General features: G+C 41.3%; 1 protein-coding gene across 1 annotated transcript in view; it reads right to left on the reverse strand.

Annotated features, from left to right (window-relative positions):
• Nucleotides 1-407: 407 nt before the first annotated feature.
• LOC149864634 (collagen alpha-6(VI) chain-like) overlaps nt 408-13,912 on the reverse strand; it is a 96,292-nt gene continuing 82,787 nt past the window's right edge. Inside the window, exons 33-39 of the mRNA XM_090049797.1 lie at nt 12,452-12,463; nt 11,862-12,355; nt 6,240-6,330; nt 4,923-5,588; nt 4,542-4,635; nt 3,695-3,963; nt 408-934 (exon numbers count right to left, since the gene is read on the reverse strand). Of these exons, the coding sequence (XP_089905923.1) occupies nt 762-934; nt 3,695-3,963; nt 4,542-4,635; nt 4,923-5,588; nt 6,240-6,330; nt 11,862-12,355; nt 12,452-12,463 (1,799 nt within the window). The 3' untranslated portion in view covers nt 408-761. The remainder of the gene's footprint in view (nt 935-3,694; nt 3,964-4,541; nt 4,636-4,922; nt 5,589-6,239; nt 6,331-11,861; nt 12,356-12,451; nt 12,464-13,912) is intronic.

Genomic DNA, 13,912 nt, shown 5'->3' on the forward strand with positions numbered 1-13,912 from the left:
TGCCACATACTGCACAGCCATGCTCACCTGGATACAGCCTGGGTATTTCACTGCAGGGGTCCCAAATGTAGGTGTGATGCATTGTGGGCATACACACTGAAATTAAAAAGTATGTAAAGAAAAAGAAATGACAAGAGCAATGGACTGATTTACAAGGCATGTAGAAATGTGAGTTATATGGAAGAAACTGCTTGTCATGAATTTGTCCCCTCAGTCCCTTGTTTACTGCTCCACTATCCCAATGCCATCATCATTGACAGCAAGAGATATGCAGTACACATTGACGCTTCTCTGAAACAAAAATGGAGATAGGCTGATTTACACTAGTTTAGGAGCAAACCATACATCTACTGAAATCAATTTGAGGAAGTGATGGCACACACTTTAATATTTCAGAAAGAATTACTTTATTCACGTTTTGCTTTTTTGTTTGTTTTGAGTGAGTAAAGATACAGCAGAAAACTTGGTCAGAGATACAGACAGGAACAAAGTGACCTACAGCACCTTTATATCTTTAAAGCTAAAATGATTTTGGTCCCTTCTGTAAGTAGGATAAATGCATACAAAAATGAACCAAAATGCCATAACACTAGCATCTTGCATCCAATGTCATTTTATACAAGTGCCTGAGGTATTGTTTTCTTTAGTGCATCAAAAAGTGCACATTTTGGTGTTTTCAAACAATATCAAAGTTTTAATATTTTTACTGTACCTCTTTTATAGCACAGGTAAAGAAGTGGAGAAGTTTGACCCTTCCCACTCTAGGAAGATTTTACGCACAGTGCTTCACAGTCCTCTTGGGTTTCAAATCTGTTTTTGTTGCCTCCACAGCCACCATACCAGAACTGTCCACATGTTTTCTGCTCTTTGTCATAGTACCACTTCAGAACATAATCCTGACATTCTCCAGTTTTCTGAGCCACCACACAAGCATCTAGAAAAGGCAAATAAGGGCTGGAATTAAAAGTCATGACAGAAATTCATGAATGCTGGTACATCAGGGAACAATTATGTTCCGTTTAAATGGGCAGATTCTAATAGTAGTGAGCTTCCTTGGGCTTTATTAAAGAAGGTGGCATGAGTCCACTCCCACCTACCCACTGTGGTGTAAACAACATGGCAGGAATTAAGGATATAGGAGTTTTAGGGTCCTAATGTACTATAAAACCTACAGTAGGCAGGCAGATCATGTTAGGATGGACTTTACCTTAAATGTTTAAAAACTGTTCCTATTCATGCAGTCTATGACATGTCTTAGTGAATGCGTGGTGTTTTGCAAATAAACTATACTAAGGGGTATGCTTACCAAAAGAAAACAGGTATGAGATTCACAAAAACCTCTAATCAACAAGTAATAGGATGAAAAGATGAACAGGTTTATAGGTTGGTCAGAACAAAAATGAACCCTCTAGCTCACAACCAAATTCTGACCTCACTTCAATCAAATGAATTTTATTGGTGTACATCAGTAGACTGACCTCAAGCTTTTATATGAGTATAATATCAGAACATGACACAAAATGAAACTCGGTGGCCTTGTCCACGCAGGCAAGCAAGTACGGTTTGTGGTGCCACAAACTGCACACATTGCATGTTAAACTGTGCAATGCTGCTAATTTGCCGCACAGGGGCAAAACCCCCCCAGAAAAAAGCAGCACAAAGCACACAAAAATAGTGTGCACCAGGACAAACACAGATATGGGGAAGAAAGCACCCCAGGACACAGAGGAGGAAGCCCAGTGCCACACTGAGGCATGTGGAGACAGAAGAGCAGCCAGCCCAGGGCTTCCTGCTCCCCTGTCTCTGCATGCTGCAGAGCCCCCGCACTGAGGCATACGGTGCCCCAGTCAACCATGGACTGGCTGGCTGGGGAGATGAGGAAGCAGCTGGCTGGGGCACAGTGTGCCTAAACTCAGGGGCTCCACAGCACATGGAGACAGTGTGTCTCTACATGCTACTCCCCAACAGGCTGAGACACAGGGTGCCTCAACACAGGGGCTGCCTGCTGGCTATCTGTAGAATGAGGCACCCTGTGCCCCAACCAGCTTCCCTTGCAGCACATGGAACCCAACCAGGAGCCGAGAAGAGCTGGGCATGGGCAGTTTACCCACAGCTGGAAAATGTGTTCTGCAACAAAGAGCATGTGCAGGGACATGCGATGCAACACAAAGTAGCAGCTCAAATTTGTGCTGCTACTATTTGTGCCACTGCGAGCACATGTCCCTACTTGTCTGGACATGGCCAGTGTCACGAAAAGGAAAAACAGGAAAATATAACATAACACAGAAGGATTGCTTAATTTTATATTCTACATGTATCCTTCCTCACTCACAAATCAGTGCACTCTACACCCACTGATAGCAGAAGATGCCAGGCAGTGTTATGTGGAATTGTTGTGAACAAAATTGGTGGAATTTTTTTTTTTTTTTTTAAAAGATACTAGAGGAACAAATCAAGTTTTAGAAATACTAGATTACATCATTGGTCTGAGAAGCTGCTATCATTGTTCAAACACTTAATGAAAATAACCTAACAGTCCTAGGCTGCAGCTTGTAGACAGTATTTTATTTGCAATGGAGCAGCCAGTCAAATCAGAAACCCATACATGCTGCTTCATTTTGTGTTTTCCCTTTGCTGACAAAAACTATACCCACTTGTAGACTAAGGAAAAAAGGAATAGTGAACACAAGATTTAGGCAAGCATTGATCCTCTGGATCATGGTGTACATGTAAGAGGTCTAGGTCAGGTGCCTTACAAATCCACTTATGACCATCTGCTTGTGATGGTCTTGCAACCATCACACCAAAACCTTCAAGGTATATGCGAAAGAATGGAGGAGTATAGGCTGCACAAGACCTACCAGATGTTCAGTGCCTTGATGGTTGTAGCTTTTGCCAGAGAGCAACAGATTAAAACTGCTGCTGACTGCCTAATGCTTCAGTGAGGGCACATTTCTGTCAGGGTAGTGTCCCTTAGCCCTTCTCCAACCAAGGAGTAGCCAAAAGGCATCAGGGGCTAGGGTTTGTGATCTCTCTCAAGGACTTTTTTAGGATAAAAATGCATCTAGCAACCAATTCTTCAGCTTCTAAGTTTATTGCATCACAATCTGCAGCAAATAGCACACAGCTGGGAGGCAGGGGAAGGTGAGCATTCATAAGGTCTGAAGAACAGCTGCCTGGCTGGAAACTACCTGTTGGATGCCTAGTTCTGTACAAAGATAGACTCCAGTAGAAATATGTGTGTATTTGCTCTCCCCACCCCCATGCTAAGCACTCTTGTCCCAGGAGAGATCAGTCTTTCACAAGAGAAACCCAAGTAATGAGTTAAAATGCTGCAACTTGCTGACAACGTTAATAGTTTAGAACGCTTTGAAAATTGAGTTTAATTCTAGCAACCAAGAGCCATCTACTTGTTTCTGTTTTATTACAGATTTACATACCTACCAAAACATTACTGCACTAAACAACCCCAGTTCTGGCTTTAGTTGCACATATACAACTCTTACCATGAAAAACTAGGAATGCATAACATTTAGAAAACATGTCTACAAATGACCAAAATTACTTAGCACTGAGTAAGTACCATGAGTCTCATCTAAAACTTATTAACAAGAGGCTTTCCACAAAACAAGTTAACAAGAGGCTTTCCACTTAGTTCCAGGGTTTTGGATCAAGCCCTAAACTCCATACATACCGTGGTTAGTGAGAGCAGTTCCTGTTCCTTCTGTCTCTTCTAAGTTTTCTTCATTGTTTTCTTGGTCTCCTTCATATTCCTTCCTCTTGCCTTCTTCATTATGGCCCTCTGTGAAATACTCACCACCCTCATAATCATATTCTTTTTGTGTAACATTTTCAGGTTCCTGAGTGGTCTCTGTAATTTCTCCCAATAATGTGGTTTCCATTGGCTCTCTTTCTTCCAAACTCCTGCCATAGTCCAGTTCATCAAATTGAGGGAAAGGTATGCTTCAGAGAGGAGGGGAAAAAGCCACACACTACATGTTAGCACTAGGGAGCACATGAAAAACATGCACAACATTCGTTCATCAAATTATTTAGTGAAGATCTTCAGGTTAGAAGTGTGTTTCTGTCAACAGTAATGAGAATTTAACCAGGGATTTCACAGGCATTTAGAGAGCTCCTCTAAAGTGCCCAGAGCGTTACATGCATCAGTGTCCCCATGTTGAAAAATGACAGCAGGGTCACTGTAATCCCTGCTGCCATTTTTCAGCACAGGGACACTGATGCATATGATGCTGGAGTCTGCTGGAGTGCAGTAATTACCATGCTTCAACAGACTTGAGACATGCTGTAATTACAGCATGTTGGTCCAGCCTCGCTGCACATGTATAGGCACCCAAAGAAAGCAAGTCCTTTATTAGAAGAACAGATGTATAAATACAGTGGCATTTCATACACTACTGAAAAAGAATGTAGGGAACCTCAGGGGCTAATTGGGTGAGAGAGGCATCGTGAGTTTTTGTAGGCAACAACCTACTTTGTCAGATGCTATGCATCTCTTAGTTGAGTAGAAATGGTTATACCTTTCAAAATTAGCTACTTGTTCTTGTGCATCTCCTCGATCTAGCCTTTCACACTCTTCTTGTAGTTCTGGAGTAGGGTAACTGTTCATTTCACCTGTGAGGAAAAGGGCAGGGAGCTAAGCCTGAGATTTCTGAAGTCTCAAATACTGATAAATTTAAAGGAAAGCATGAAATTATTGTTGACTAAAAGCAAGCGTCTTCCAGTAAAGAAGCATAATACAGCTAGATCAACACCAAGAAGCAGGACAGAGCAAGGCAATAAAATAGCTTTAAAAATCACCTATAAAATTTACAAGTGATAGCTGTTATACAATAACAGAGAACTCTAGGTTCATCTTTGTGTATGTATATCGGAAGTAAACGGGATCGTGTGCTACTTACGTTTCAGTAGATTTAGGAAGGCCCAAGTAAATTTCTCAGCATATGCCATTTCAAGATTCAAAACCCTGCCCATCTGCAATAAGTGCTGGTCTGTTGGGGAACTTGAGAGATCAATTAGCTCACTGTCACCAACTTTGTTTCCAAGTGCTAGGGTGAACATGATGAATCCTTGGCATTTGGCTTCCAGTGCAGCCTTTTTCAGTTTCTGTCTGTCCCAGGCACTCGTCTTACTTCCAACTATGGTAAATATGACCCTGTATTGTCTTGGGCTGGGAGCTTTGAAAAATATGTTTTCAACTGTCCACTGTAAGGCATGACCAATGGCAGATGGCCCTTCCAGTTGGTGAACAGATTCTTGGATATACTTCTTCATCAAGTTTTTACTGCTGTACGTGACTAGATCAAACTCTTGGTTCACTGGCTGTCTACCACTGCTGGGTGTAAAGTCTCTTGGAGCCTGCTGTACCAGAGCTACTCTAGCTCCTGCTAGAGAAGGCTGTGGGGCGATAATGAAGTGATCTATCATAGTGCTCACAAAGTCTTTCGCTGTCTCAAATTCTTCACTGGCAATGTTGCAAGAACTGTCCATGATATAAGCGATGTCCATGTTCACCATGACAGGAGGGGGGGAAGGAACCTCACAGTTTATATCTGGTTTACATTTATCTAGGGAGAAAACATAAGCAGATAAACTATTCTGCAGTGTAAAAAGAGCCAATCAAACCTTAATTGAGCCATTTTGGTTTTTATTTAAAGTTTATCTTATAAATAAGTTTGACAATTAGAAATCTTATTAATCTGCTAAGTAACATGAACAGACTCTCTAAATGATGTCCTGATATTCCATGAAAATTATAGAGTTGGCTGAAAAAAAAAAAGGGGGGGGGGCGGGTCCTGAAAACATTACCCTGCAGCTGAAGAGCTCTTGTGTGTTCTTTGTTTTGTTCAGTTTTCTTGGAAAGAAAGACTATTGGAACAAGCTCCATTTTTTCTCTCCAATTATTGCCCAGCATTCCTAAATGCATTTCTGTGAAAAACCTCTCCTACCACTGATACGTGGAAGTTTCAGTAAATGAACCTTATTTCCCAGAACCAGAATACTATTTAGAGTAACTTCTGTTATATGTGCAATGGGACACTTTATTCATCTTGCATCAACCAGGCAGGAGACAATTAAATAGCAGTCTTATTTTTGAGAAACTAATTCTTACCATTCATCTTGGCTAGAAAATTGTTACGCTAAGAGTTAGAAGGTTTGTTGCTGTAAAATTAAGTACGCTAAGACAGCAAACAATGATTTTTTGTAAATAGCCTTACCATAGCAAAGCGTGCAATACTCAATTCTCTCCAAGTGTTCGTTTTGTTGATTTTCCCAAACAAACAGCTGAAATCTTCCAGTGTCATCAATCTGTATTTAAAAGAAAACATGCAATAGTCTAAACTAGAAATGCACAAAAAACCCTGTTTTCCTAGTTGTTAATATGATTTATCTGCTGCAGTCTATCCATAACTCATGGGTTTTGCTTATATCATATTAGTGTACAGGTAAATTGCAAAAATTTTTGGGTGCCATTTTGATAATCTGTGAGTTTCACAGGTCTTAATTAGAACACTTAATGTACAGAGAAGACGGAGCATGGGGAATGGAAAAGAGAGTAAAAAAATCCTACCACCTACAACAATCAATTTCTCTTAAAGGGTAAAGTGATCCTACAGTGAGAGGAAAGTTTTGTAGGGAAGTTGTTGCACTGAGACTGAAGAGATTAGGTATCTTATCCTGGTTCTACCAGAGCCATTCAATGTCACTTTGGACAAGTCGCTAAGGGTATGCCAAAATCAGCAGAATACAGTATTGTGCAGCTCAGGAGCCAGAAGAGGAACAGCCCATTAGCCAAGGCAGAGGCAAGTACTAATTAGCTGTGCTGAGACATTCCCTGCCTGCCAGCCAGAGATGCTACAACTTCCTCTCTCATTTCTTTAGTCTTTCCTGTCTATTTAAATTGCAAACTGTTTAAGGTAAGGACTAACTTCTTATTCTGTTTGTATATGTCATATTAGACTGACAGATGCCATTGAAACACAAATAATGCCATCAGATTGCAATTAAATAGGAAAACCTGATGCATAAAGACACTGCTTTACTTAATGCAGGCAGCTACTACTTTTAGAGAGAGGTTCAAAGCAGCATCTATTTGGGAATCCAGAGTTCTGCTTTGCCTCCAAATACTACTTTCTAGGGTATGTCTCACCTTGTAAAGAAACATCTGAGAAAGGGGCCAAGTTGTACTTGTAAGTCAGGATGAAGTCGTAGCAGGGGCCCTTGTTATTTTCATGCTACATAGGCTTACCTGAAGATGGGACATAACCTTCCATTTGGGCCTTCATAGCAACAAAGGGTTTGTTTGTTTTTTAAACAGTATGATGTTAGTGAAAGCAGTCAATTAAAGTGAGAGGCAAGCAGTAAATCTGTGGAGCAGAGAATAGTTAATCAGAAGTAGATAGTCGGTAAGGCACTATTCTGGTCTGCCTTCTGCCTGATCAGAAGTAGTTAACGACCAAGTATGGAACAGTTGTTATGCAGAAGGCAGGGTAACTCTCTCAACACCTGTTACAGTTAAACCCAGTTATGTAAATGAGTAAGGTCACTCAAAAGGGAAAAGAACTGTTAATACTTCTAGAACAAAGCAGAAGGAATGGATAAGTTATAATGAGTCTGTGTTAAGTACATGGTGTTGGTGTTGAGTAAAGTTATGAATTTCTGCTCTTAGCCCCGTATGTTCCATATTGTGTTGGTTTCCTTTGAGGACAATTATTGTGATATCAGATGCAGTGACTATTCTGTGAAAGTGTAATGCTGCTGGTGGTTCTGTCCTTTATCATGTTTCTGCTGGTGTTAAGCTGCCTCTGCCCCAAGTTTTGCTTTTCCCTAATAATCCATGTTGTTTGAATTGAATTTAGTTTTTGTAGCGTTTTTGCCATTTGTTGGACTGGCAAACACTGGAATAAAGAATAAGGCTTAAACAGTGCAATATGTTAAAGTAAATATTAGATGCTACATGAGGCAAATTGTGTTTGGATTACATCCCCTTATGTTCTTTGACTTTGCAAAGCATCTGTAATAGAAAGTATAAACCACATAAATTGTAAACATGTGCTTTATTTTTTGCTAACATGAGCAGTCATGTGGAAGCTAGACACATGCCTATTAGTACTATGGATTTCATTTTGTTTTGGCACAAAATGCGAAAGGACTACAGTTGATCAAAGGAAACAAACAGGGACAGTCTCTTAAAATGTAATGTGAACATGTCAAACATGTTTATGATATGATATGCTGCCGTTTTATTATTAACTGTATTCACAGGCTTAAGATACACAAGATACTCAAGCTACTTGTGCTAGAACAGGGGTCTCAAACTTAACCCATAAGCCGCAGCATGTGACCCAGGGGCTGTTACAAGTGCTGGGAATTTGGGTGGCAAGTATTTTGGTAATCTTTTACTTTTCAGCTCTTTATAACAAAAAGCCAGAGTGATTTGAGAGTCTACAATAGGAATCTGAACATAAACTGCATTATAGCCTGTTTGCATCTTATATCATTATTATTGAAAAAAAATCCTAGTGAAAAATGAGGGGTACAATTCTTCTCTCTGGCAGTACGGTTTCACCAGTTTTAACAGAAATTTTAGTCCACTTCTTTTTAAAACCTGCCTGTTTGCTGAAAATTGCCTTCTGTAAAAATGAACCTTAATTGTCATATGTGCTTGTTAGATGAAATCAGAGTAACAATCCACTTACTTTAGTGACAAGGATGAGTATAAATTTTTCCATACCCAGTCTATGATTATGCAGCTTGATTTAAGACACAAGATTATAGATCAGAAGTGGCATGTGCAGATGTTCATCTGTGCTGGGACACACGCTGGCAACCTGATGCAAGTAACTCAGGGTTATAGGGAGGGGTTGGCAGGATTGGGATAGTTAGCAAGTCTGGAGGGTTGCCAGGACTGGGGGGCCAACAGGTCTGCATGGGGTGTTGATAGGCCCATGGGGTAGGAGGAGGTCCATTCAGAAGTGGAAGGGAATAGCCTTTTCAGGGTGGGGATGGAGGTAGGAAGAGCACAGCATGAAGGCTCAGGCAAATGGTTGGGCTGTCCCAGCCATGGAGCCACCTTCCAAATGTATGCAGACATTCAATTGATTGGGCTAACCTATTCCCTGATTGGCCTAACCCCCCTCCCTCCAACATCCGCACAGATCAGCATTTAGATCAGCAGTGGGCAAAATACAGCCTGCAAGCCAGAACTGGCCCACCAGGCACTTTCATCTGGCCCATGGCACCCCCCAAAATTGCCCATTCCTTCCGCCCATGAAGGTGGAAGCAAGTTGCCCAAATGTACAAGCCCCCAATATAGTGTATTGGTCCTTGCTCCCACCCTCTTGGGTGGAAGGGCTCTGCCTAGCCAGCAGCTTCTGGGCAGGACTCCTGCTGCAGCTAGAGCCTGCTTGCTTGGGGCAGCAGGTAGGGAAGAGTGGTGGGGGTGATGACCACCTCTATCACAGGGGCTCTGCACCACACATGCCTGCAGCTCCACACATGCAGCAGAGAAGCCCCTTGCTGGATTCTAAGGGGAAGCAAGGGATTATCTATATACAGTACACAATCACAAGTCATGACAAATATTTTTGTAATAAAATTAAAATATATTATAGTAGGTATTTGACTTCTAGTGTATGATTTGGTTTTCCTCTGGTTCTAAGATGGCAAAGGAATATGGGGGGACAGCAAGGGGAGGGACTTCCAGCAGCAAAGTTCAGGGATTCAGGGGCAGGACTTCTGGTCGCAATATGGCAACCAGGGGGTGAGGCAACTGTCAAAGGATGGGGCTACCTATGCAGCCCCCAACAGCTCGCCAAACTTTTTAAGTTGCCCTCCACCCAAAATAATTGCACACTTCTGATTTAGATCAACCTAACCCTAGTCAGGTCAATCTAAATATAACATCTGCATATACCCCAAAATAATCAGCTGCTTTCTGCTCCCCTTTGTTTTGCAAAGCAGCCAAGAGATTAAGCTATACCTAAGATATATAGATGACATTTTCATCATGCGGACCAAAACCCCACAGTCTCTGATTGATTTCCATCAAAAATTCAACAATCATCACCCCTTCATCAGACTCTCTCTTGAATACTCAAATACCAACATTTCCTTTTTGGACACCATGATCAATATCCAAAATGGTAAAATACAAACCACAATATACAAGGAACACATGGATCAACATACATATCTACACCAGCAATTACCCAAAACACACCAAAACAGCTGTAATTGATAGCCAAGCCCTCTGATACCACCAAATTTGCACCAAGAGTACCCATGATTGCCACCTCAAATTTAAAAAAGGCTTTCACCCAACAAAGACATTCCTTCTGAGAAATAGATCATACTTTTGAAAGAGCCACCCAGATATGAAACAAAGATTTGCTGTAGTGCAAAAATTAAATCCCCATAAAATCGCACACCTTTAGTTATGACATACTATCCCTCCCTGGAACCTACACAGAAAATCCTCAAACAATTGCAACCCATACTAAAAGACTAGAAGACTCAATTCTTAAAGAGCTCTCTCCAGAACCACCCATCCTAGCCTTTAAACAAGCACTAAACCTCAGTAACCTCATCACCATAAGCAAACTCCCTATGGCCGAAACTACACCAGATGGATCCAGACCATACCAGGGCAAGAAATGCCTGCCAACAACTCTCCACCAGTCCCACAATAACTATACCCCACAATGATTCTGGGATCCTACACCTGGCACCTCCAGAAATGTAATATATCTTGTACAGTGCACTAAACGTCCTGATGGAAAATATGTAGGAGAAACCAAACAACAGCTGTGTACCAGTTGAACACACGCCAAAAATCTATCAAGGACAAAAATATCTAATTACCTATGGGTGCCCATTTCTCACAAGCCAATCACTCCCCCTCTGATCTCTCAGTTCTAATCCTTAAAGGAAACTTACATAACACCTTCTGTAGATGAGCCTATGAACTTCACTTCATAAATCTACTGGACACAAAAAAAATCATGGGCTTAATATAGACATTGGATTTAGGACACATTACAACCTGCCTGACACTGATTCACCAGGTACCTGACTTGAATTTACCATTTACACATTTTTATTCCAACTTCCTCCCCTCCCATTCTTCTCTACCCATTGTCTCCTAATTTTCACCTATTTATTTTTCACAGACTGCCTCTTTTCTACCTTGGAGAACTCAATACTATAGCACAGAGTCTCCTACACTTACCTTTTGCATTCCTTCAGTCATTACTTCTCCCTCTTTCTATCCCCTCCCCTCCCTTCTCTACCAAACTTCCACCTATTTACATTTTCACTGACCTCCTCTCACACTTTTAGCTTCTTGCCTAATCTTAGAGATCTCATAACAACAGCAGTCTCCCAATGCCTGAAGAAGGGTGCTTGTGCCCAAAAACTTGCAAAAGAACTTTTTTCCAACTACTCAGTTGGTCTAATAAAAGATAATCACACCTCTATACAAAAAACCTTGCCTGCCAACAGCTTGAAAACAGAACATTCCGCAGAATAGCAAGTGAAATTAACATGGTGTGATCTAGATTAATATCACAATTTGTGCCAAAGATGTAAGTGGCAAGTAATTAACTGACAGAAAATTAGTCAATTCATTGGCATTCATTGTAATCAAATCATAAAACAGGATTCATTTAAGAAAACAGGGATTAAAATATCCACTCCCTAAACAGAGTTATGATCTAAACTATCCTTTTAAAAGTCACTAGTTTGAAAGCTTCAGCTTACTCAGGCATTAGCACCTATTAATCAGAAATGAATAATCACTTCTTACTGATATTTCCAATTTGCACTGGCAATCCACTTACTGAAAAGGCACGTCTGACATTGGGCACCTCATTGAAGGCAATAACCACAGGAACAATATCCAGGGCACTGAACTCCAGTACGGCCGTGTTGATGGAAGCAGCATCCTGTGAGGGGCCATTGGCAAAAAATATGGCGACTCTCCTTGTGAGAACTCCCTGACGAATCCGCTTGAACACATTCCTTGCAACAAACCTCATGGCCGTGCCAATGTTGCGTCTGCCTGAGGACCTCTCCAACGGAATGCTCTGTACTGCTTCTAGCAATAACTTATGGTTCCGGAATTCGGAGAATCTGATGAGATACTGCGTGTTGGTATTGTATGAAACGACGGAAACACGAGCACCAGTTGGGCAGTTACTTTCACTGATCCTAATCTTCTTTAGCAATGACATCACAACATCCTTCACCTTTGCAAATGCTACTTGGGTCACATCTTCAGACATATCAAAGGCAAACACCACTTCAGTTGGATACACTGGACATTTGTTTTTATCTAGAAACAAAGGCAGTATGTGAGAAGTTTCCCACACAACCATTATCATTGTAATTTGTACAGTCTAATAAAGTAGTAGTACATAGAGTTATTTACCTGATGAGCAAGCTAGAATGAAGAGAGAGAGAGAGAAAAGTATTTTCTTTTACAGTTGCCTTGATTATGTTGCATTTAAACTTACAGTAACATGTTCCACACTTGAGATAAAGAGCCTGACCCAAAATTCAGTGAAACTTCTAAAGAGGATATTGTTATAATCATGCCTTCCCCTTCCCAGAGCAAAAATTCTGCTGCAGCCCAAATGATACAGTTTTATTGGGTGGAATTTAATAAAGCCACACTGGATGGAAGAACCCAGGCACATGAAGGCTATTTGTGCTTTCTTATACAACAGAAAGATGAGCAAAGGAGTAGCAAGCTAGGCTAGGATGAAGTCTCACCCTCCCCGCCCACCAAAATGGTCAAATGGTTCAGAGGCTAGTTATAGGAAAATACTTTCTCCCCTCCCTTACACAATGGGCAGACTTCTTCCTCTCCTTCTTGCTTCCTCCCTCTCTCCCAGTACAAAGCTTGAGCTACTTGGGCAGCAAGCTGGGGACCAAAATTTATCCCAAACAAACACTAGACGTACATGAAGATGGGAAACTTTAATGAGAAGTACATTGGGGAAACCTGAAATCATGTTTTCAAGCCTACAAACCTTGTGTTCAAAATTTCAGCCCCACAAGGATCCTGTAGTTAGCAGGGTGATAATCTACTGTCTTTTTAAGAAAGGAGGATTGGTAAGCTTGTTTTTCCTTAAAAAACAAATATTTGGGGCTTATAAGTTGGGAGACGTGCAAATTTTATATATTTTTCCCCATTTTAAAATGACAAATTTCTAGAGTTTTACTTACCCCTTGAAGAATTTGTATGAAAACGTTGTCAAATGTGAAACAGATGGCCTGAAGTCCATACCAATCCCGTATCTTAACTATTTATATTGTTAACATGCCTTTGATACTTTTGAGGGCAGTTGAACAGGAAATTGAAAATGTTCTATTTAGCCATGGGGCAGCATATAAAATTCCCTGAAATCTCTCCACCTATTAGCATACCCTGCCCATAACCTGAAAGGCCTATTTCTAAGGAGGAAAAAATAGTTTGGCATCTACAGCCCATTCCATACTTGGCATCTATTAATACCAACAAAGGAGCCTATTGGCGCTGTGAACATATTTTCTAGGGCTGTGCGAAATGGCACCATTATGTTTCGCCTTGAGCTTTGACAGTTGGATGAAACAGTGTTGTTTTGCCTTGAATTTCATTTACAGTTGAAACAGCTGTTCTGTTCCATTCAAACAGAAAGGCTGTTTCGACGTTGTCTCAACTTTTGCTGGGGATGGGAAGTCAGACTAGCTGGGCTGACTTCCCATCCCCAGTGCTGGATCACGCCAGGGGCAGGAGGCAGCCCAGCTGGGCTGCCTGCTGCCCCTAGCGTGGGGGTGGAGAAGCAGCCCAACTGGGCTGCCTCCCACAGAGGACGCGATCTAGCACAGGGGATAGGGAAGCAGCCCA

The sequence above is a fragment of the Crocodylus siamensis genome, chromosome 5 (genome assembly GCF_052110815.1).
Source record: "Crocodylus siamensis isolate JL-2025a chromosome 5, ASM5211081v1, whole genome shotgun sequence".
Lineage (NCBI taxonomy): Eukaryota > Metazoa > Chordata > Crocodylia > Crocodylidae > Crocodylus > Crocodylus siamensis.